A 23,476-nucleotide genomic window follows, 5' to 3' on the forward strand; every position below is an offset into this window, starting at 1 on the left:
TGTTGGATGCTTATTGGTGCATCGGTCTTATGTTGTGCTTATGTTATGTTATGCATTTTATGTGCGAGGCTCCGTGGTATGACATTTCCTAACCTAACTTAAACCTTTCACGGTTATATTAAATAGATGGTACATATGTGTACTTGGAGTCCCGAAAGAGTTAACCTGAATAGTTGTCAATTTTAACTATTAATTTTGCTTCACGAGACAGAGCAACATTTATTTCTGCTAGATTCTTTTATTTTATGCAAAAAATGCGTCGAATGATATAATTACCGTAATATCGGAGGTGAGGGGTCTAAACTAATAATTACCAATTCAAAATTAATTGACAATAGATCCAATAGATCCACTGTCAGTTTGAGATGATCGATTTCTTACCTGTGACATTTCAGAGCGAGCGACTTCGCGATAATGGGCCAGGCGCGTTTCATCCTTATCACATTCCGTTTGTTTTCTGTTCCTGAACTCCCTGAATTAGTGTACACTTAAAATAAAATAGATATATATTTGAAAGTTAGTGAAAGCAAGAAAGAATGTTCCAGTGCAGTCTAGTGCAGGAATAGAAAACAAGCCTATTGTTGACTATTCACCGTGATATCGGCGTTAAAAGAATGTGAAGTGACGTATGTATACTGGTATGTATGCACTAGTAGTACTATGGAGTGTCAATGGCGTGATGCTAGCATGTTATCTCTGACACTATAGCATGCAAGAGGTCTATTTGTCGTTATTTTCCAGTATTTAATTTGTTTCAAGTATTCAAAATTTTAGAAATTGCTACATTTACACTTGTACAGTTCCCGGTTAACAGTTCTCTACTTACCTTCACGTTAATCTAACCTATTATAGATGCTAATTTATACGTGAGTGAATTTGAGGAGATAAATATCTTGACAGTTTTATGTGACACATTTTATTACGAAAAACAATAGGTCTGCTTGATGCAAGCGGTTATTATTTCAATAATAATCGCATAAAAATCTTGAGAACACTGCGAAATGTGTGAAAAATATATATGTGTTTCTGACACTATAAACAAATCTTTTGTAATTTTTTAACATAGAGCAATCATATTTTTATTGTTCCGATACAATTTGTAAATTTTATTATATGATATTAAATGATTTATATAATTTTTCACAAGCATAGATAGTTATGTAACAATTTTGAAATATAAAATGCATAGATTAATCCCAAAATTATCATAGATTAATGAAATTTTAATTTGAAGTTAATTGTTGAATAATTAATTAAAATATAATTGCTTTAGATTTTTAATTTTATATATATTTTATATATTTTATAATTATATATATATGTGAAATATTTTTGACTGAAAAGATTTAAACAAAAGTTAAAATGTGAATTATTTTTGTTTGTTTGTTTGTTTGAAGAACCTTTTAAACTTATATATAATGTCAGTATCAAACAATAAAAGAATTGCAGATAAAGAAAAAAAAAGATGTTAAATTTTGGTCATCAGCACACAAATATACACACTGTTTCTAATATTGTTAATAATTAAGATTACGAAGAAATGGAGGATACAATATTTGAGTAATAACAGGAAACATAAGCAGAGAATATAACATATAGAATCATAAGCAAGCCTCAGCTATGGCAGCAATTCGACACACTTTGCAAAGGGAAGTGTTTACCCTCAGTGATGAGAAGCTGCTCAGTGTGTGCTATGTCAGTAAAGCCTACAAAAAGAAAAAGATGAGTTTTCTATGTTTGGCTACGACAATGGATACACCAGGATCTCTCATATTGTACCAAGTGAAGAAAAATGACAAAAATATCTATAAGAAGAAACAGTCATGGCCTCTGAGCGACATACAAATTGTAGATGGTGTGAAGCATGACTCTATGGATATAGAGATGCATATTGACAAAGTTTACAAATGGTCAGCCACTACAGCACAGGAAAGACGAACATTTATCAGTAATTTGTATACCTACTCGTGTAGCTTAACTCAGAGGCCGGAATTCAAGAATATTCCCAAAGAGTGGCTGATTGATCCAACTGCATTGAAAGAGAGTGACAGTATCACATTTACACCTGGCAAGTTTTTGTTATTCTATTTACTGAATTTGTGAGAGTCAATATCTTCTTTTTATTTAGTTACCCTGGTAAACATTTTTTTAGAATTTTTCATATAAATGTATAAAATTTGTAAGTATTTTATTTATATTACAACTTATGACAATTTATGATGTATAGTTTATTAAGTGTAAAAATTAATTTGTAAAGTTACCATGGCCAACTAATGGATTGATGCATATGACGATAAGAGAAATTTTCTTTCAATTTGTTTATAAAATATCTGGACACGATTTATTCGCATACAAGAAATGAATCAATAAAGATAGTTTTACATATGATGAATTAATTTGTTCTCTTTAACATATGATTTTTTCTGTTCTTTGCATTCCAACTTAAATTAATACCACAAAGAATCCCACACAAACCTTATGGAAAATGTGTCCTGGTAAATTTGGCTGAAACTTTAGAAATTTGTAGTTTGTATCATTCTAATGAAAAACTCTCATTGCCTCAACTTGATGTATTGAGCCATTTGGGCTCTAGGGTGACATTATTAGGTGATTTCCTACACGCAGTTGCCTAGCTATTTCCTACTTTCAACTGTTCTTGGAGCCCAAACGACTCAATGCATCAAGTTGGGGCAATGAGAGCTTTTTATTAGAATCATATAAACTACAAAATTCCAAAGTTTCAGCCAAATCCACTGGGACCCATTTTCCATAATGTTTGTGCGGGATCCTTTAATATAAGAAAGGCCAAGTCGGTCGTAGTAAGATTTTCGTGCTAAAATATGTTATATGTTTCTATTCATTTTCAACTGCGCGTCGTTACTTTTGGATTCAAACACATTTCTTGAAAATAAAACATAATTAAATTGAATATCAATTTAATAATGATGCTAACTTGCATTTCTATAATCCTCCCACCCCTGAAAAAAGTGAAATATTTTTAATGCGAAAAATATTAAATTATGTCGACATTGTTGTATCTCTCTGAGTTAATATAAAATTGTATATGTGCTGAAGAAGACTTTGTAGACTCAAACTGTCATTCCATATAGATTAAATGATAAAGGGATTTTATTTATACTGGCATCAAATGCTTGTTTTATTGGCCTTATTTACACATTATTTAATTTGTTTAAATTCATACAAGTTTTATTTTTTAGAATTTCTGTGTAATTTAACAATTTTTTAGAAAACTCGGATTTTTTAATACAAAACATTATACTCATTGGACAATTTTTCTTAGAATTTTTCATATAATTTTTACTGAATTACTGTATAAATTTCAAAAATTTTCAGAATTTTTGTATATTTTAATAGTTTTTTAGAAAGTTTCTCAAATTTTTTGTATGAATTGGAATACTTTGTATAAGATTGTATTATATAAATTATATATAATGTATATAAATGAGAAAAATTTTGGTTAAAATTTTGTATATTTTACAGTATTTCTATATAAATTTCAAATTTTATTTAATTTCTATAAGCAATGTATCAATTTGTATAAAGAATTGGAAACATATTTTTTAAAAATAATAATCATAAAATTTATTAAAGTATATGTAAATTCTAAAAAAGATCTTAAATTTATATAGAAAATCTATATTAATAATAATATACACGTTTCTAAATTTATGTATTTTTTTTTAATTTTCTATATAATTTTTTTTTTTTTTTTTTAAGAAACTTCTTAAATGTTTTATATAAATTGAAACATTTTTCATAAATACTGAAAAAATCTATATCTTATAGAGTTCTTTATATACGAAAATTCTAAAATATTTCGAAATTTCTAAATATTCTATAATTCTATTTAAAATGTAAAAATTTTTTAAAATTAAATATGAAACATGAGAATTTTTTTTACCAGAGAATTAAAAAAATTTTTTTAAATGATTTTAATGTTTTTATTTAATATAACTTTTTTCAGATCTTCTGGCATCCCCAATTAGTTCAGATTACCAACCTATTACTGAAAAGGAAGCAGCTGACTTGAAACAAATGATGGAAAATTGTGAATACGCCGTTTCCAACGCTGAGCTTTTTATGGAAACTCTTTCGAAAGATCTGTCTATTCTTGATGGAGTAAAACATTTAATTTTACTATTAACATTTATAATGTGTAATATATTATAGAGAAGAAAATGCAGGATTGTTTTTAAAAAATATATATAATTGCATATTGCAAATTATACAATGTTTTTTGAAAAGCAACAGTGTGTTTACAACTATTAATTCATTTTATTATTCTGTGCTTAAAAGATTCAAGGTAGAGATACCAAGAAATGCATATTAAAAAATAATAGTAGTAGTACCAAATATTTTAATTTCATGTCAAAACGTGCCAAAATATAATGTAAAATATCTCATAAACTAATGAATTTTCAATAATTTTATCTTGATACTTTTATACGCAGAATAAGTAGAGAAATCATACTGTATAAAGAAAACCAGACAATTGTATTTAATAATATAGCCATGACCTCTAATTACCTTTAAAGTATCAAGTTTTTCGAAAAACTGATTTTACTATTATATTTGTTCCTATTCAGACATGTAGTCTTTTGTTCGAAACAATTTTTGCTATAATGTATCTATACTTTCTATATCTATACTTTCAGAAATAACAGCTCGTCACGTTTTATGTAGGCCACCTTGTATACTATAGATTTTCAACACAGTGTTTATTAGAATGCATTCTTAGTAATTAATGTTTAAAAAAATATTTAATCTAAAATTAAATAATTTATTATTCAGGTTGTTATTAAATTAATCTATTAAACAATAAATTATTAGGTGCTCAAGAGCTTAGCTATTCTCATTATTAACCATTGTACATATTACTCGTAATGATAAATTAATGATAATTTAATCTAAATTCTTGTAAAAGTGAATATATTAAAAAATAAAAGAATTAGAAAAATTATTAGATAAGTTTAATAGAAAAGTTTGCTGTATAGACAATGGTTTAGAGAATTTCACACGCTTCAACATTAATTATTATACTTAACATTGATGATCAAATAATGTTATTTTAAAATCTAATGATTTACTGTAACATTACAAAAAAAAAACGAAAAAATTATCAATCATTACTTTTTAAGTAACGGTAACAATAACACATTACTCTTATTGTAAGGTTCCTAACCGTGATTATTGTTTACATAGATGACGCGTAAAACTATATTTTACTTTATATACATATAATATACATTATTTATATTTTATGTGTTAACACTCAATTCTATATTTAACTACAAGTTGGTATTACAAAATTCATAATATTAATATTTTCTATTCTCGTTTATAGGAAAACGTACATTCAGTTTTAGCATCAGAACAGAGAGTAACGCAACTGATGAACAGTATAGACGCGGCAATAATCGAAGCTTCCATCGTAGAAACGCGATTAGCGGCATACGATGAGGCATTAGGAAGAATAAGAGAAGTTATGGCTCGAGTTGGGCAAAAAAATCAGGCTATACATACGGCAAATAACAATGCGAGACTTTTATTGGATAAGCTAAATCTAGTCATTGTAAGTAAATAAAAACATTGTAATTGCAAAATAATTAGAGTGTTATTTTTTTATTGCTATTATAAAATAGTAAAAGCTGATGTATCTGATAGAAAATATTTCGAATGTTCCTATATACATATATTTGTAAATTGTTTTTTATAAAGTTTTTTATAAAGTTGTTTTGTGCATTTTATTTAGGATTAACAAAATTGTAATAAATGCTAATTTATTCCAATTATATATTAAATATAATTGTAATATTCTTATATTAAATAAACTTTATTCTTCACATTTATTAATTTGTAGCTTTTTAAACATTTACTTAATAATTTTCAACAAATATAAATATATCTAAGGTCATGCTACTATTGCTATTAAATGCGCTTAAAACTACAATTTTTGTATGAAACATTTTTTCAATAATATTTAGTTTTCAAGATATTAAGAAGTCCGGAACTTTTCGTATACTCTGTACAATAAACAATTTAATACAATAAAAAAAATATATAAAATATCTTTACCATAATTTTAATAAATAAAGACACATTTACGAAGATGTATAACTTTAATTAGAATTGTATTTTCTATCAGATCCGAGATTTATATCTTTTGAGATATATTGTATAATTTTTTTTTTTTTTTTTTCAAGTCACAATTAGACATTTCTGCAATGCACCAGCGTACTTTAAACGAAGCTGAGCTTCCGGGCGAGAGGGAAGACCTTGGCTTTGCTGGTGCAGCGCTCTTAAAAGCTATCACAGCACCTCTTCCTCCAGGCTTGGATAAACTGAGTGCTGTCACTGAACAGAAAAGACGGTTGGATAAACTCAAAACGAAATTTTCAGTTATTGTCGCTAGACATTTAAACAATCTTTTTATACACTTGGTAATTTCTTATTTTCAACATTTTATCTCTTCTTCTTGATAATATAACTTGATTATATACAGATATGTTCCAATATTCATTTCAGTATTGAAAATTTATAACATACAAAGTTAAATAAGAACGCTTTCACAGTCTTAGCTAGATCTTGGTGCTTTTGTATTTACTCGTGTGATTTTATATACTTTCTCAGATTCAATACAAACTGCGCGCCGTTACTTTCGGTCGTAACACAGCTATAATCGAACAAGAGTCAGTAATATCACATTTATTATTAAATTAAAATTAATAATACACGATGCTCACTAGCGTCAAATATTAACCCTCCCCCCTGAAAAAACTAAAGAATTTATTGCAAAAAATATCACCTCAGCCAGAGGGTTGGCTTCGAACCTAGGACCTCCTGAATCTCCTGAATCTGTGTTATGACCGAAAGTAATGGCGCGCAGTTTGTGTTGAATCTGAGAAAGTATATAAAATCACATGAGTAAATACAAAAGCACCAAGATCCAGCTACAACCGTGAAGGCGTTCTTATTTAGATTTGTATATTACATGAACGGTCGAATATCTTTCTACTGAAAATTTATAGTTTATGAACTGTAGTATAAATAATATGAGTTATATTTCTGTATTGACAGTGAATATTGGAATGCCACCAGAATGTTCGATAATAGGTGAAATTGAAAGAGCGATTTTAGGTGTTAAAAAAGATGTAAATCGATAATTGCGATTCATTTTTAGAAGATAAGTGGGTTTATTTTTAATATTTTACAGTTTTCCTTTAAATTTCACTTTAATTTACTGTATTTCTTATCTCAAAAATTTAGTAAACTTAGTAAATTTCTTGCAAACTAAAGTCATTTAAGTCGTTTATTTACTCATGACTTTATGGAAAAATCGCATTGAATTACACTTTTCAGGTGACTAAAATAGGTACAAAAAATGATGATTAGTTTAAAATTTGAAAAAGCATAATTTAAATATTAAAGAAATATTTAATTAAATAATTTTGATCAAGTACTGAATGATTCGAAAAATATTATGAATGTACTGCAACAAAATAGAATCATTTTCGCTACAAGATCTATTATAAATCAACTCAACCATACAACATCAGTTACGACATTTATTAATGTACCAATTGAGCACACGTCAATTATACTTATTGAAATTACAGCAAACATTTATTGTACATCATTACTTGATCACATTTGACAATTTATTGATTTTTATCAACGAACTCAAACTATTCTCATGGGGCGCCAAAAATCAGTTATGCATCCCGTTTTATACTTTAATAATTCAGCATTTATTAATCAAGCTCTGCAGACTATTAACTTTTATAATTTTTTCTGTTGACTTGTTAAGTTTTGAAGTTTTTCTTTTTATGATTTTAACACAACCGTTATATCTATTTATATATTTATTTGAATGTACGCATTCTAGTTCATTCATAATGTTATAAGTTATTAATACTGTTGAGGAATACTAATTGTAAATAAGTCAAAACGTTCAGTTTATTTAATGATTAATCGGAAATAAATTTTAATTAAAAACGTACATCTTCTTTTTGCTCGTTATCGGCCTTTCACTCTTTCTATTGTGTGAAAATACGAGCGATTGATTTAAGGCGCGTTCCATTTAATGCTCACGATGTTTATGGAATCATTTCATCCTTGTTGTTTGCCAAATATTAAACAAAGACAAGTGATGCTTGCAAACGTTGCAAGCGTTAAGTGGAACGTACAATTTATTAACATTATAAATCAAATTTTTATTGTTTTCTTCTTTGCAGCTGATTTCAAAATTCGAGTATTTTTGATCAAAATTTTTTATCATTGATTAGGAAGAAAAAGAATAAACTTAAAAAGTCTTCAGTTTTTAAATTTCGATAACTTTTAGCTCGTATTACATAGACAAAATATTCTTAAAAAAAAAGAAATGAACAATATAGTTATTACAAGTACTTTTCAGTCTTATATGTTATTTAGCTTTATATTTTGTGTATTTTGTGTGTATATGTATAATAGAGGAAAGAAGAGGGTTGCAATATCATTGTTTTTTTTTTAATTCAGTAAATATTACGTGATATAATTCTAACCAACGCCAGTTTATTAGCCATAGAATTCTATCAATCATCTTATAGATAGAAGTTTATTGAATATATAAAACAAATATAATTCATAATTTACTGAAAAGAAAAAAAAGATATGTTTGTAGAATAGCAAGGCGATCATAGAATACTAATATTTAATATCATGAAAAGCACTTTTATTTATTAAAAAAACATTAATGATCTTTTGTAGATTTTACACACAAATAAGTGTTACAAAACAAGATTTTACAAACATTTTATAAAATATATTTTATACAAAAATGTTTTTAAATCTTTTTTGGCTTAAAAGTTTTTAAATAAAACTTACAACTTTTTAAAATAATTTGTTTGATTCTACTAAACATTATACGTCTAAAATAAGATTGTAATGTCTTAAAAGAGATGCACATGGCGGACAATCATATCCACAGCCAACATATAACATGACTTTACTTGCCGAATTCATACACATTACGACATATATTAAATTTAATAATATTTGAAATTCACATTCGAGATCTTCAAGTTAGATTAAAATGAAAAAAATTAGTATGTAACTTCTTAAGATTATGTAGAGAGTATACACCTGTAAGAATTTCTGCTGTCTGCAAAACTGAAATCTTATAAAAACTTTTATAAAAACACAGTAAACATTGATGACCAGTAAGTATTCTATAATGTTTGTAACGAAGTAATTTTAACGATTGTTGTTAGAATATAATGCGAATTATATAACATCATGATATTCAACCATTTTCGATATCATGATATTCCATTATTTCACATTTTATGTTTCATATTTTAATCTATCTTCCCTCTATTGACGTTATATGTATACATATATTTAAGTTTATACCAGTATTTAATTAATTAATATTTATTTTTGTTTTTTAATTGTCTATCAACGTGTGATAAAAAAATCAGTTTTAACATTAAGGCTTCTGCCTACTCGCCGCGGCCATATATGGTAGTCTTGACATCATAAGCAAGAAACCACATCTAAAAGTTTCCGACGTGGCATTTGTAAATAAAGAGAATTTGGATAAAACAGAGTAATGAAATCACTTTAAAACACTTGTAGAAATAGGTCTCGATTCCTTTTTCCGCCTAACAGTCAGTATATAGTCGTTAAAAGCATGTAAAGTGAAGCCTATTTGGACAGGAAAACACGGATAGCTATTGAAAGGAGTGAAAAATATGCTTTTATGTATAAAATTTAAAGAAACTTTACTTGCTGTCTATTTTTACGAATTTGATAAAAATACAAGACAAGTCACATTTACATAATAACGAAATGACATGCACGACATTTTATCAAGACAAGTCACATTTACATAATAACGAAATGACATGCACGACATTTTATCATCCATCTGTCACATTTCATGTGATTCATTTTTCTATTGGTTCTAATTTTGTTCGCGATGATACGTCGCTACCATTAACGCGGAATTCTCAGCTGAGGTGCCAACAGTTTTAATTTGGCTGCTTTTTTTTAACATTATTTTGACGATAGTTTAACCCTTATTATAGGAACTCTAGTAAAGGCTAACAATAAGACTTTGTTTTTTTATTTATAAATGTTTAAATGTTCACTTTCACGCTTTAGACATTTTTTATTTTATCATTTTATTTTATTATTTAGAATCATTTTTTATTTCATTAAATACTTCATCATTTTTTATTTCATTAAATATTTTATCATTTTTTTATTTATTAAATTTTCTCTTACTTGTTACAAATACCCTGTAGATAATTAGATAAAAATAAGAAATATTTTTTAAAAATGTTCTTATCAAATTTTTAGGGTAATGACATTGGAGATACATCGATTTCCATGACAGATCTAATATTACCGACCCATCAAGGAGTTCATAACGAACTCGTACCGTATACCGAATTGATGCAGCTGGTGAGAGCATTAGATAATAAAGCTTTTGTACAGTTAACTAAAGTCTATACTGATACCATGAGCAAATTGTACAAGAGAGATCTGAAACGTTTTTTTGAAGAGGCTAAGAATAAGCTCATCAGCAAACGTAATCTGCAAGGTAGGATGGATATTTTTTGCAATAGAACTCCAATTAATATTCTTCTTTCTACTAATATCTTAATCCGTAAAAATTCTTAGAAAGAATAACACCAAAAAGACCTGTTTTTTGGACTTCGAATTTCAATTTTTTTTATGCCAAATAATACTATATAATGGAACATTAATCCCAGAGAAATTTTAAGATGAGCAAAAGCGCGGTTTTGGAGATATAAAGGGTTGAAAGTGATAGTTTCTCATAACACAGGGCGCCGTTTTTAGACTTCTTTTCTGTTGTTTGAATAAAAGTTACAATTTCTTATGTATTTTTGCGCGCTGAACACGAATCTGGTAAGCAAATTGCTCTATTACGTCAGATTTCTTAAAAAAGTGTCAAAAATGATCATTTTTACTTTACCATGGCGTTAAAAAAAAATCTATTTTGTATCTGTCTAAAAGTTTATCTATATATATATATATATATATATATATATATATATATATAAAACGAAGTGAAACATTGTTTCTTATGGATTTTTATCTCGGATTAAAATATGATCTTAGTTTTCGTCTAGTATGAAAACTCACCGAGATAGATGGAGTTGAAGTGACACGTGACACTGTCTTTCACGGATCGAGATGTTTTTTTACTAAGAGTCCCCTTGCCTCTCACAGATTGGGATGCTTTTTTAATGTGAGTCCCCTTGCTTCTCACAGATTGAAGTGTTTTTTTAATGCGAGTCCCATTGGCTCTTACAGATTGGGGTGTTTTTTTTAATGTAAGTCTCCTTGCCTTTCACAGATTGGGATGTTTTTTTAATGTGAGTCCCCTTGTCTCTTACAGTTTGGGGTGCTTTTTTAATGTGAGTGATGGATTTTTAGATAGATAGAAATAGATTTTTTTTAATGCTATGGTGAAGTAAAAATGATCACTTTTCTAAGAAATCTGACGTGATAGAGCAATTTGCTTATCAGATTTGTGTTCAGCGCGCAAAAATATATGGAAAAATAAATAGAAAATGCTAACTTTTATTCAAACAACAGAAAAAAAGTCTAAAAACGGCACCCTGTTATAAAAAATCATCACTTTTAACCCTTTATATCTCCGGAACCGCGCTTATGCTCATCTTTCTAAAATTTCTCTGGGATTAATGTTTATTATATAATACTATTTAGCATAAAAGAAAGTTTGAAATTTGAGGTCCAAGAAATGGGCCAAATTTGGTGTTACTCTTTAAAAAAAAAAAGGATTTTTTCCCGGTTTTTTTGTCATATTTCTTCAAATTTTTTCTTTTAAATGATATCTTACATTGTTTTTTATATCAATATTAAAGTATCTCTTAAAAGTTCTAGTAACTAGCATAATAAATAACATTAAATTAAGAATTCTAATAATTTATCAATAAACTTTACTGTCATTATCACAGTTTTGTTTTTTCCATATTTTTTGAGAAAAGCGAAAATTATTATTATTTTTTTTTTACTTTATTTTTCCGAAAAATTAAGGACACTAACTCGAATCAATAAGTTAACGATAAATAAAACGGTGAGCATTTAATGTCTTTAATTAGATTACAATTGCGAATTCTGCTTATTGGCGTTATGTTGCATGCATCATTCTTGTAAATTATATATATTGATAATATGATACGTCTCAAGCAAATACATCGAGGTCCAGTGGTCAGAAGGGTGAGGATTTGGTTAATCCGGCACCTATTTGTTTGTTGAGTGGTGAAGTGTGGACTCCAATAGACGAAGGGAATCTTTTAGACTCGGTCCTCGATTGCGTACTTTCGCAGATGCAGCCAGTGTGTCTTGCCGAACAAGGTTTCTGCGTCTCATTTCTTCAATTAGACTCTGTTCTCTCACCATCCAAAGTAAGTACACCAATAAACTTTTATTAACTTTTTGATTTGACTATGAACATCCGTTGTGTTATGCAGAGTAGCGAAATAGAAGAAGTGGAGAATGTAAATAACGGCGCAGCAAGTCCTGGATCGGTAACTTCGACGGCAAGCAAGAGACTGGAGCGTCAGGTAAACGAAGATGTGCGCGCGACTATGGCCGCAATATTCCCATCGTTGGAAAACGAGTTAAACAATTTTATCAGTTTCTTGGACAAAATCGACAGCTTGTGAGTTGGACTTTGAAAAAAATGACTTTTTCACTTAAAATTATTTTTTTTCTAAGCGACTTTTAATTTATCATATACAGGGTGATATTTAAATTCGTATTATTAAAGTATTTTTTTATGCTTATTTGTGTTATAAAATTTTAAATTTGAAAAAATCGTTGGCATACTAGTTTTTTCGTATAAAAGGTACCCACTTATTTATAGATCCACTCCTAATTTAATAAAAAAATATACGAACACGAAAAAAGAGTTAAGTCCTTGAAATATACGAAAACTTTTATTAAATTAATCTTAGTAGTTTTCGAAATTTTTGAGAAAAACGAAATTTTTCCTTTAATTTTGGCATTCTGTTTTTATAAAACTATAAGATGTTTTAGATATAATCTTTAACTATATACCTCTGGACTGCTAATACCCTTACTTTTCCATAAGATAGAAAGAGAGGTCCGTGAATCCAAGGTTTCAGAGCCACCGTGTCCGGAAATGACCAAATCAAGAATTAACTAGCTGCATTTCAAGTAAGAATTGATACGAATAACTCCAAATAAATAATTGAAGTGATCCAGAAGTATTGCTAAATAAAAAATTAGTTCGTTCTTATTTTGCTAAATTATTTAATAATACGAGGTACAAAGCTGTAGGAGTGATACTAAAGAATATTTTCAATAATAATAATAATAAGTATAAAATGGGTATGAATATAAGGTTAGAATTTTATGGAAGTATAATTCTTTAAATTATTATTACTTGATTAGAAAAAAGTAAATAGTGTTTGAGATGCGAGGTTCATATCTGACAAGATCTAACTTACCTATAAAATAACACATTTTTTTATTTCGATGAAGCTGCTGCTGCAGGATTGTATCTGTGTTTTTACTATTATACATTTCCACAAAACATCAACGAACCATTTTTATATTTTATATTTTCGTTTATATAACATAAATAATTTAAATAATAATAACTTTAACACACGTCCCGATTGTACTTTTGACTATATAGTCAAAGGATTGTATCGATTCTTACTTGTGCAGCTTGTTAGTTCTCGGTTTGGTCAATTTCCGGATACGGTGGCGATGAGATCTTGAGTTCTAATAATGGCTGTCATTAGCAGTCCAAAGGTATATAGTCAAAGGATATAATCGTATGAATTCGTTTTGAATTAATATGAGGAATTATCCCTTAAAAACTTTTAGATTATTTAAGGCTCCTGGCGCCAGTCGAGAACTCCGCGTTAACGGTAGTGATGGTCACGGACAAAATTAGAACTAATAGGCATGAAACGTGACAGATTGACGATAAAATGTTGTGCATACTATTTCGTTATTATGTGTTTCATTATGAAAATGTGACTTGTCTCGTATTTTTATCAAATTCGTAAAAATGAACAGCGAGTAAAGTTTCTTTGTATACATAAAAACATATTTTGCACTTCTTTTAATAGCTGTGTATTTTTCTGTCTGAAGGCTTTATTTTACGTGCTTTTTACGACTATTTACTGACTGTTAGACAGCAAAAGGATAGTCAAGGTCCACTTTTACAAATGTTTTAAAGCGATTTCATTATTATTTTATACAAATTCTCTTTATTTACAAATGCCATGACGGAAACTTTTATGTGTGATTTCTCGCTTATGACGTCACGACTTCAATAAGGCCGCGGCGAGTAGACAGGAGCTTTAAAGACTATTCACTATAATAATCTTTTTAATTTATACTATATATGGTATTTGGCAATAGATGAGAGAACATTTAAGAAATAATTCGAGATAATAAAATAGAACAAAGCTCAAGAATCATAAAAAAAAATTAAAACTTTTTTTTATTTACGAATATGTAAATATTCATGTATTTTATGCATTTATATATATATACACACTATTTGCAGTTGGTGCATGTATGTGTTAGTGCGTTTATCACAACATGTCATGTCCGCTCAAGACACCGGCTCATTTCTATCAATGACATTCGCTTCCGCTCTAATCCACGTGAAACGAGCATTTGACAAATTCATGCAGGCACAACTGCAGTCCATATTGTGCGACACGAAAGTCAATCGTCGACATAAATGCGGTATATTACCATACATAGAGAATTTTGGACCGTTTGCAAGAACTGCTGAAAAGATTTTCCGCAATTCCGACAGAAAAGTCGATCTGGAGAAGTGGTACACAAAGCTTGTAAGCACTATGTTTGAAGCTATTGTTATTCATAGCCGGGAACATCACAAGACGCCGCAAGAAGTCATAAAAATGGGTAACTAAAGAATTCACTAATTAATAAAAGTCTAAATAAGATAGAAAGAAGGCCGATATACGATTATTACAGGATTTTGTCCAAATAATATTTCTTATTTTATATACATTTTCTAATTCTTTGCATTACAAATGAACCAAAATAGTAACATCATGATATGTATATTGTCAAAAGAAAGGGTTTATTTGGCCGAACTAGAGTTAAAAAACCAATCTCAAAATTGATCGAAAAAAGTAAATCTAAGACTCCTGGCGCCTCAGCCCATAGACATATAAATATCTATGTTTCAGCCGAGAATTCCGCGTTGCCGGTAGCGATATTCCGTCGCGGACAAAATTAGAATTAATAGGCGTGTATCGTGACAGATTGACGATGAAATGTTATTATTTTGTTATGTATTTCATTGTGAAAATGTGACTTGTCTCGTATTTACCAAATTCATAAAAATGGACCGCAAGTAAAGTTTTTTTGAATATATAAAAGCACATTGTGGAGATAAATGCATTTTTCACTTTTTAGTTATATGTGTTTTTTTGTCTGAATACATAGTTTGTTCGGAAAGTAATAAAAATGATTTTGGAGTAATACTTTTATTAAAATCAGCTTCAAATACACTTAGTAGTTTTCAAAGTAGTTCCCTTGAGAGTCTATACACCGCGTCTAACGTTGCTACCACTCTCCATAACAGCGTTGGAATTCTTCAACGAAGACACTGTTCAAGGTTCTCGTCACAGCCGCAGAGAAGTCGTTCACAAGGAGTTTGTACCGATCTGACAAATATTAAACGCAGCATTTTGGTGTATAGACTCTTAAGGGGACTACTTTGAAAACTACTAAGTGTATTTGAACCTGATTTCAATAAAGGTATTTTCTCCAGAATTATTCTCATTACTTCCCGAACAAACCATGTAGGCTTCATTTTATATGCTTTTTACGACTATTTTCTGATTGTTAGGCGGAAAAAGGATAGTCGACATCCAATTTTACAAGTATTTTAAAGCCATTTCATTAGTTTATTTTATCCAAATTCTTTTTGTTTACAAATGACACATCAGACAAAATTACCTGTCATTTCATGCTTACGACTTCAATATGGCCGCGGTGAATAGACAGAATTTTTGTTCATTTTTTGTTCATTATGTAACTAATAAGTTATTTTTTTCATTGAGTAATGACAAGTTACTTGTCAAAAGTAACTATTTTTCAACTCCGGCGTTACAATTACCGTTATGAAAAATTGTAATATTATTAACAAATTGTTATTATAAAAAAAATGAAAGTAACGGTAAAGTAATATCTTCGCCATCTTTGTGATATTACTACTCGAATTCAATTTAAGAGCTGCGTTTCGAGACCGAACGGCGCGCAGTTCGAAGAATTAGAAAATGTAGGTAAATGTGCAGAAAAAGTTACACTTCACCGATTTCAATGACCTTGGTATATGTTATAGGGTAAGGGTACTGATCAACTTTTTAATTTTTAAGATATACTTAAAAAAAAACAAAAAAAGTTTTTCTTAATTATTTCAGAAAATAATCATTTTACAAAAAATTTTATCAAACAAAACATGAAGCTTATAAAAAACTCTACAAATAAGGTTTTATACATATTTTACCTAACTCCAATATTTAAGTCGTTATAATCGAAAAACTATTTTAAAATGAGTTTCTTCCATCGTTACCACTATTTTCATGAAATATCAAATTTATTGCTTTACAAGCACACTTATAGTAAATAGCCACACAAAGCAAGGTTCACCTCACTATCTCCTGTTTAGGAGTGAAACAAAGTCTATGATTGTTCTGTTCTCCATGGGTTTGCGACTTTCCACACAAAGCGAGGTTTACCTACTCCCTACTCTGCTTAGGGACAAAACGAGGTCTATAATTGTTCTGTTTTACATGAGTCTATCATATACTAAAAAATGGAAACTTTGTAAAAATTAATTTTATTGTAAAGCAGACATCTGTTGCTTGCTTTAATTTAATGTTTTATACTTATTAGTTTAGTAAGGCGAAAGATTTTAGTAATAATTTTATGAAATGTTACAAAAGCTATGTGGAATAGTGCAACTACAGATCTCGTTTCGACCCTAAGCAGAGGGAGGGGGGACTTTGTTTTGCGTGAAAGTCGTAAACCCATGTGAAACAGAACAATCATAGACCTCGTTTTGTCTCTAACCAGAAGGAGGAGTAACCTCACTTTGTGTGGAAAGTCGCAAACATATGTGGAATAGAACAAGAAAGAGCAGAGCCTTTCCCAAGCATTTACTTTGCACGCAAAAGCAAGGTCCACCTCACCCTCTCTCCTACTTAAGGATGAAACAAGGTCTATGATTGTTTAAGAATGTAAACATAGTCATAACTATTTTGCAAACAGTTGGCTTTACCTCGCTGTGCTCGTTTCTAATTTTTTTACCTTCCAACACATCTAAAGAATTGGTAAATGAAAAATTGATAAAATGTAATCTAAAATGCATATTTATTCACTACCCGTCATACACAGGGTGATTCTTAATGTTTGTACCCACTTTTTACCATAGGAGCATGACTTACGACGCATTTGTAATACATTAGAAATACATATCTGCCGGTAAATTATGCTCCTATGGTAAAAAGTGGGTACAAGCATTAAGAATCACCCTGTATAAGATGTCATATAATGAAAATAATGAAATTTTATCTAAGTGTATCTTGTAAATTATACGAGACCCCGATTATTTTATAAGAAAAAGTTGATCAGTACCTTCACCCTTATAACATGTACCAATCACAAGGTCATTGGAATCGATTAAGTGTAACCTTTTTTGCACATTTACCGAAAATATATATAAAATTACATAAGAAATATTATTTGGGTATCAAAATTCTGCTATGACTTTGGCCTTTTCTCGATTTTGATTGTGTTATACATATCGTGGTCTTATCCCCAATTATTGCCTAATCTAATTTCAATTATATCAAAGCTGGATAGTAATTTATTTAAAAAGGTAAACATATTCTAAGTTAATGTTTTCAAAATTAACTTTTAATTTAATTCAATCCGAATGCAACTTTTAATTAAGTATTCGTTTTTTATTAATGCAACTTTTAATGTAAATAATTAAATTATTTTATAAGCTATTAACTTTAACTTACTTTAATTTTAAAAAAGTTAACTTACACCTACTTACTTCTACTAATTATTATCTCATGTAATAATTAATATTTTTCACACTTTATAGAAAATTTTCATCATCTGTACGATCTCCTCTCGCAACTAAAAATCTCGGTTTTGGATCACGAGCGAAAAGAAGCCAAACAAAAATATCAAGATGCACTTCGTGCTTATGTCACACAATATTTTGGACGGCCCCTTGAGAAACTTAACGTAAATTGCTATTTATGTATAAAAATACTTTGATCGGTAAATCTTCGTAAAAGCGTCTTCCTCACAAAAATAAATAAAAATATTCAATTCCTATGTATTTTTGCCTCCTAAATACGAATATGATTAAAAATGGCGGTGGAAACCGAAAATATCGCAAAATCACAAAAAGTTCTGAAAATTTAGTGTATTTCCGAAAATATTGATTTTAGAAACAAAAGTTTGAGACAAAAAATAAATTTAAAAAACTCCACAAAAAAAGGTTGTATACATTATTTACGTAAACTCCTTTATTTTGTCATTATGTAAAAAAAATGATTTTTAACAAATTTAATACAATTCAATACACTGTATAAAGTATGTTGTGTGTTGCGTGCATGTAAGCGTGTGTCACGTTAGCATGCGCGCGCACACATTGGGGGTTGCAAAGGGGTGGGCCGTAAATCCCCTTGCACCCCACTGCCTTCGCACGCGCGCGTGCGTGCGCGCGCGCTAAAGTCATTAGATTTATAAAGTACTACAATTTATAAGACTCAATATATAAGGATTTGAAGCCACAATGGCGTCGGAAAGTGTAAACAGTACACACTTTCATAACATCTATACATTAAGTGCAATGTAAGTAACGTGAGATCTGTTGTGTAATCGTGTAATCTGAAAAATATTTATAAAATGAAACGATATTAAACGTTTGAAAACATGCTAGGTCGTTGTATAGACGGCTGTACAAATCAAAGCAAGAAAGGTTTTCGATTATTTTGTTTACCAGTAGGCAAAAATAATAGCGATCGAGAGACAAGAATGAGTAAAATTAATCGGAAAAGACACATTGTCAGCAAGAGCTGTAATTTGTGAGATATAGTAGTTAGTAAGTTATAATGGTGTGTGTAAAACATAAAAAAACACTGATTTATATAATTTATGATTTTCTTATTTATATACATTCATACACATACGAGGTGTGTTCAAAAAGTATCGCGAATTTTGAATTTTCGCGGGTTACGTATATTCGAATTTCGATCTTTTTGTGGCGTTATGTTGGTACTCATGTCTCTCACTTATGCCGACAAGCTCGGCCATTTTGAATGTTCACTTAATTGTTGACAGCTGCTTTGCTTGCACGTGTTTTGGATCGTCTTCGATTTTTACCTATTCAAAAAAATGGATCAAAGAACCTGTATCAAATTTTGTGTGAAAAACGAAATTAAGTGCGCGGATGCATTCCGAATGTTGACTGTGGCATACGGAGAAGCTACCTTGAACCGAAGCAACGTTTATCGGTGGTACAAAATGTTCTCAGAAGGCCGAGAAGATGTGAACGACGAAGAGCGTGCCGGACGCCCGAGCACTTCAACAACAGACGAAAAAATTAATGAAGTGGAGAAAATGGTATTGGCCAATCGTCGAATCACCGTTAGAGAAGTTGCTGAGGACCTAAACATATCGATTGGCTCGTGCCATTCGATTTTTATCAATGATTTGGGCATGAGACGGGTCGCCGCGAAATTCGTACCAAAATTGCTCAATTGCGACCAAAAACAGCATCGCATGAACATTGCTAATGAGATGTTGGACTCTGTCCGCGACGACCCAAATTTGCTCCAGAGGGTCATAACTGGTGACGAATCGTGGGTTTATGGTTATGACGTGGAAACCAAAGCTCAATCATCTCAATGGAAGCTGCCGTACGAACCAAGACCGAAAAAAGCGCGCCAAGTTCGGTCGAATGTGAAAGTTTTGCTGACAGTTTTCTTCGATTGCAGGGGCGTGGTGCATTATGAGTTCTTGCCACAGGGTAGAACGGTCAATAAGGAATATTACCTGCAAGTTATGCGCAATTTGCGCGAAGCAATCCGCCAGAAACGCCCGGATTTGTGGAAGAACAAAAATTGGCTTTTGCACCACGATAACGCCCCTGCTCACACATCGTTGCTTGTGCGCGACTTTTTGGCCAAAAACAACACACTAATGATGCCGCAGCCACCGTATTCCCCAGATCTGGCCCCCTGTGACTTTTTCTTGTTCCCTAAACTGAAGAGGCCCATGAAAGGACGACGTTACGCTACGCTTGACGAGATAAAGACGGCATCGAAGGAGGAGCTGAACAAGATAAAAAAAAATAATTTTTTGAAGTGCTTCGAAGATTGGAAAAACCGTTGGCACAAGTGTATAATATCTCATGGGGATTACTTTGAAGGGGACAAAATAGATATTCATGAATAAATAAATAATTTTTGAAAAAACACAAAATTCGCGATACTTTTTGAACACACCTCGTATGCACGTTTTAAATGTGCTGCGTGTTGAAGCCACAATGGTGGAATGATTGCGGTACTTTATAAATCTAGTGACTTTATGTGTGTGCTATGTGTGCATGCTAACATTTTGTAGCGGCGGCAAACAGAACTGCAGGCGTTCGTAGTATCCCGAGGTCGCAGCAGAAAAATCCTGTTTTGAAAGTTATACGATAAATTGAAGACACCTATGTGGTATAGAGAACGTGTGGGCGTAGGAGGAACTCCACCCCTCCCTCTGCTACCCCTCCCCGTATTTTTTTAACCCAACCTAACTCTATTTTAGTTGTAATTTAGCCAAGGATATCCAATTGACCACGTTGGATATTAGATTTGAAATTATGGCGAAATTGTAACTAAAATAGAGTTGAGTTGGGTTAGGAAAAATATGGAAGGGGCGGAGGCCCTCCCCCGCCCACGCGGTCTGTACCACATAGGTGTCTCAATTTATTGTGTAACATACACATACGCACGCACACACATAACATATACAGTGTATTAAATGTATTAAAAATCATTTTTTTTTACATAACGATAAAATAAAGGAGTTTACGTAAATAATGTATATAAACCTTTTTTGTAGAGCTTGTTAAATTCAATTTTTGTCTGAAACTTTTATTTCTAAAATCAATAGTTTCGGAGATACATTATAAAAATTTGAGTTTTTTAGGGTTTTTTGTGATTTTGTGGTATTTTCGCTTTCGACCGCCATTTTTAAGTGTCATATTTGTATTCAGGAAACAGAAATACATAGGAATTGAATATTTTTATTCATTTTTGCGAGGAAGACGCTTTTTCGAAGGTTTACCTTATGATCCTATAAAGATATGTTATTCAGAAGCGTTTATTTTTCAGCTTTTCTTTGAAGGTGTACAAGCTAAAGTAGGAGCCGGTGTAAAGGAATCTGAAGTTAGTTATCAGATGGCCTTTAGTAAACAGGAGCTGCGACGTGTAGTAAAGGAATATCCGGCGAGAGAAGTTAAGAAAGGCCTAGAAAATTTATATCGAAAAGTTGAGAAGCATCTATGCGAAGAGGAAAATTTATTACAAGTAGGTAGAACACAAGAGAGATAAGTATCGCACTTATGATTTGATAATTATAGTCTTTATAAATATGAAAATTATTTTGTCATCTATTATAACTGCTTTATTTCTAATAATTTTAGGTTGTTTGGCGCGAGATGCAAAATGAATTCATTGCGCAATACAGGAACATTGAAGAACTAATACAACGTTGTTATCCAGACAGTAATGTGACACTCGAATTTACTATACAAGATATTTTAGAATTTTTCTCAGAAATAGCGCGATCTCATTGAATTAAAATGCAATTTTTTTTTCATTATTACTTCACTTAACTCATCTATTAATATAACTATTATAATTTATATGTATAGAAAGAATTGTAATTTTTTGTTGTTTTATGTATATTAATTTAAAGACTTCTAAGTAGTCGATCGAGAACCCTTGTTGACAATGATGATGTATTGCGGAAAAAATTAAAACCTAAAGGTGAAAAGTGATGTGTTAACGATAAAATTTTATCTTGCATGCCATTTCGTTATTATGAGCTTTATTGTGAAAATATCAAGAGGTTACTCATTCACGAATAGAGGTTACTCATTCACTTAACCAATTTTCAATTTCTTGTAATTTCCACATGATTTTAAAGTCATTTAAATGCATTTGATTTCAAATTGATTTCAATAATGGATACTTGACTAATTTTGTAAGTAATCTGTGGAAAATGTGACTTGCTTCGTATTTATCAAATTCGTAAAAATAGGTTGCAAGTAAAATTATTTTTGCATTTTATATATTAAAGCATAGGGACTTCCGGTTGGACGGCGTTGGCGTGCATTCATGTAGACAACGCGTGTGAGAATTTGATAGCAGATTGGTGTGATTGCGGAGAGTGGAAAAAGAGAAAATAAGAGGAGAGGGTAGAGGACGAAGGAGAGGTGTCGAGACGTTGGTAGAAACAAGAAATTGAGCAGGAGTGGACCACAAGGAAGGATCCAAAAGCTGACCAAAGAACAGGTTAGGAATCAACCGGAAGGAAAGAGAAGAAAGCGAGGAGAAGGAGCAAGCACGAAGAGACTACAGAGATAGTAAACAGATGGCGCCACCGGGAAGACCGGCAGGAGGTAAGGCGAAAGAGGAAAGTAAATGCAATAGCATGGAAAAATACGTGACTGGAGGAGAAGAGATAATAATAAAAGAAATGAAAAAGATAGGAAGAGAGATTGAGGAAAATATAGGCAAGAGGATGGAGAAGATGATAATACAATTTGAACAAATTAGAGAAGAGTGGAAAGAAGAGAAACGGACAAGAGAAGAGGATAGGAAGAAAGACAAAGAAGAATGGAGAGAAGAGAAAAAGAACCTGGAGAAGAGAATAGAAATCCTGGAATGGGAGAGTGAGAAAAAAGATAGAGAGAAACGGAAAAACAACATAGTAATTAGAGGAGCATTCAAATGGGAAGATAATAAAATGGAACAGGAAACAAAGGACTTCTTAAGGGATAATCTGAGGATAGAAGCGAATATAAACAAAGCATTTAAGGTACAGAACAGAGGAGGTAAGTGCACAGTAGTAGCAGAAGTAGGAAGCTGGGAGCAAAAGAGAGAGATAATGGTTAAGAAGAAAGAGTTAAGGGCTGGAATTTTTATCGATGACGATCTGATAAGAATGGAAAGGGAAATGCAGTCGCAATTGAGGGTAAAAGCGAAGGAAGAAAGAGAAAAAGGAAAAAAGGTTAAGGTGGGATACGGAAAGATCATGATAGATGACAGATGGTACCGATGGAGCGCAAGAGAGAAGAAACTGATAGAGGAGAAAA

The 23,476-nt window shown here is 30.7% G+C and overlaps 2 protein-coding genes across 13 annotated transcripts in view; one reads left to right on the forward strand and one right to left on the reverse strand.

The window, feature by feature from the left end:
- The window catches only part of LOC105204318 (deaminated glutathione amidase), a 42,507-nt gene extending 41,890 nt beyond the window's left edge, over positions 1-617 (reverse strand). For 4 of the 5 annotated variants that reach the window (XM_039453904.1, XM_026141128.2, XM_026141130.2 and 1 more), the window contains exon 1: positions 382-617. In XM_039453904.1, the coding sequence (XP_039309838.1) occupies positions 382-434 (53 nt within the window). In that variant the 5' untranslated portion in view covers positions 435-617. The remainder of the gene's footprint in view (positions 1-381) is intronic. The other variant, XM_039453905.1, reaches the window with a different exon arrangement.
- LOC105201602 (exocyst complex component 1) lies at positions 500-22,889 on the forward strand. 8 transcript variants are annotated; one of them, XM_039453897.1, is made up of 12 exons: positions 500-638; positions 1,442-2,068; positions 3,986-4,140; positions 5,366-5,593; positions 6,225-6,461; positions 10,363-10,606; positions 12,244-12,461; positions 12,528-12,718; positions 14,606-14,973; positions 18,197-18,342; positions 21,489-21,683; positions 21,800-22,889. In XM_039453897.1, exons 2-12 carry the CDS (start codon positions 1,621-1,623, stop codon positions 21,950-21,952), a joined length of 2,583 nt encoding a protein of 860 aa, XP_039309831.1. In that variant the 5' UTR covers positions 500-638; positions 1,442-1,620; the 3' UTR covers positions 21,953-22,889. The 8 variants fall into 8 exon arrangements, with proteins under 8 accessions (XP_039309831.1, XP_039309835.1, XP_039309836.1 ...); XM_039453901.1 differs by having other exon boundaries at positions 1,530-2,068; XM_039453902.1 differs by having other exon boundaries at positions 1,571-2,068.
- The last annotated feature ends 587 nt before the right edge of the window (positions 22,890-23,476 follow it).

This window comes from Solenopsis invicta, chromosome 9, assembly GCF_016802725.1.
Source record: "Solenopsis invicta isolate M01_SB chromosome 9, UNIL_Sinv_3.0, whole genome shotgun sequence".
Classification (NCBI taxonomy): Eukaryota; Metazoa; Arthropoda; class Insecta; order Hymenoptera; family Formicidae; genus Solenopsis; species Solenopsis invicta.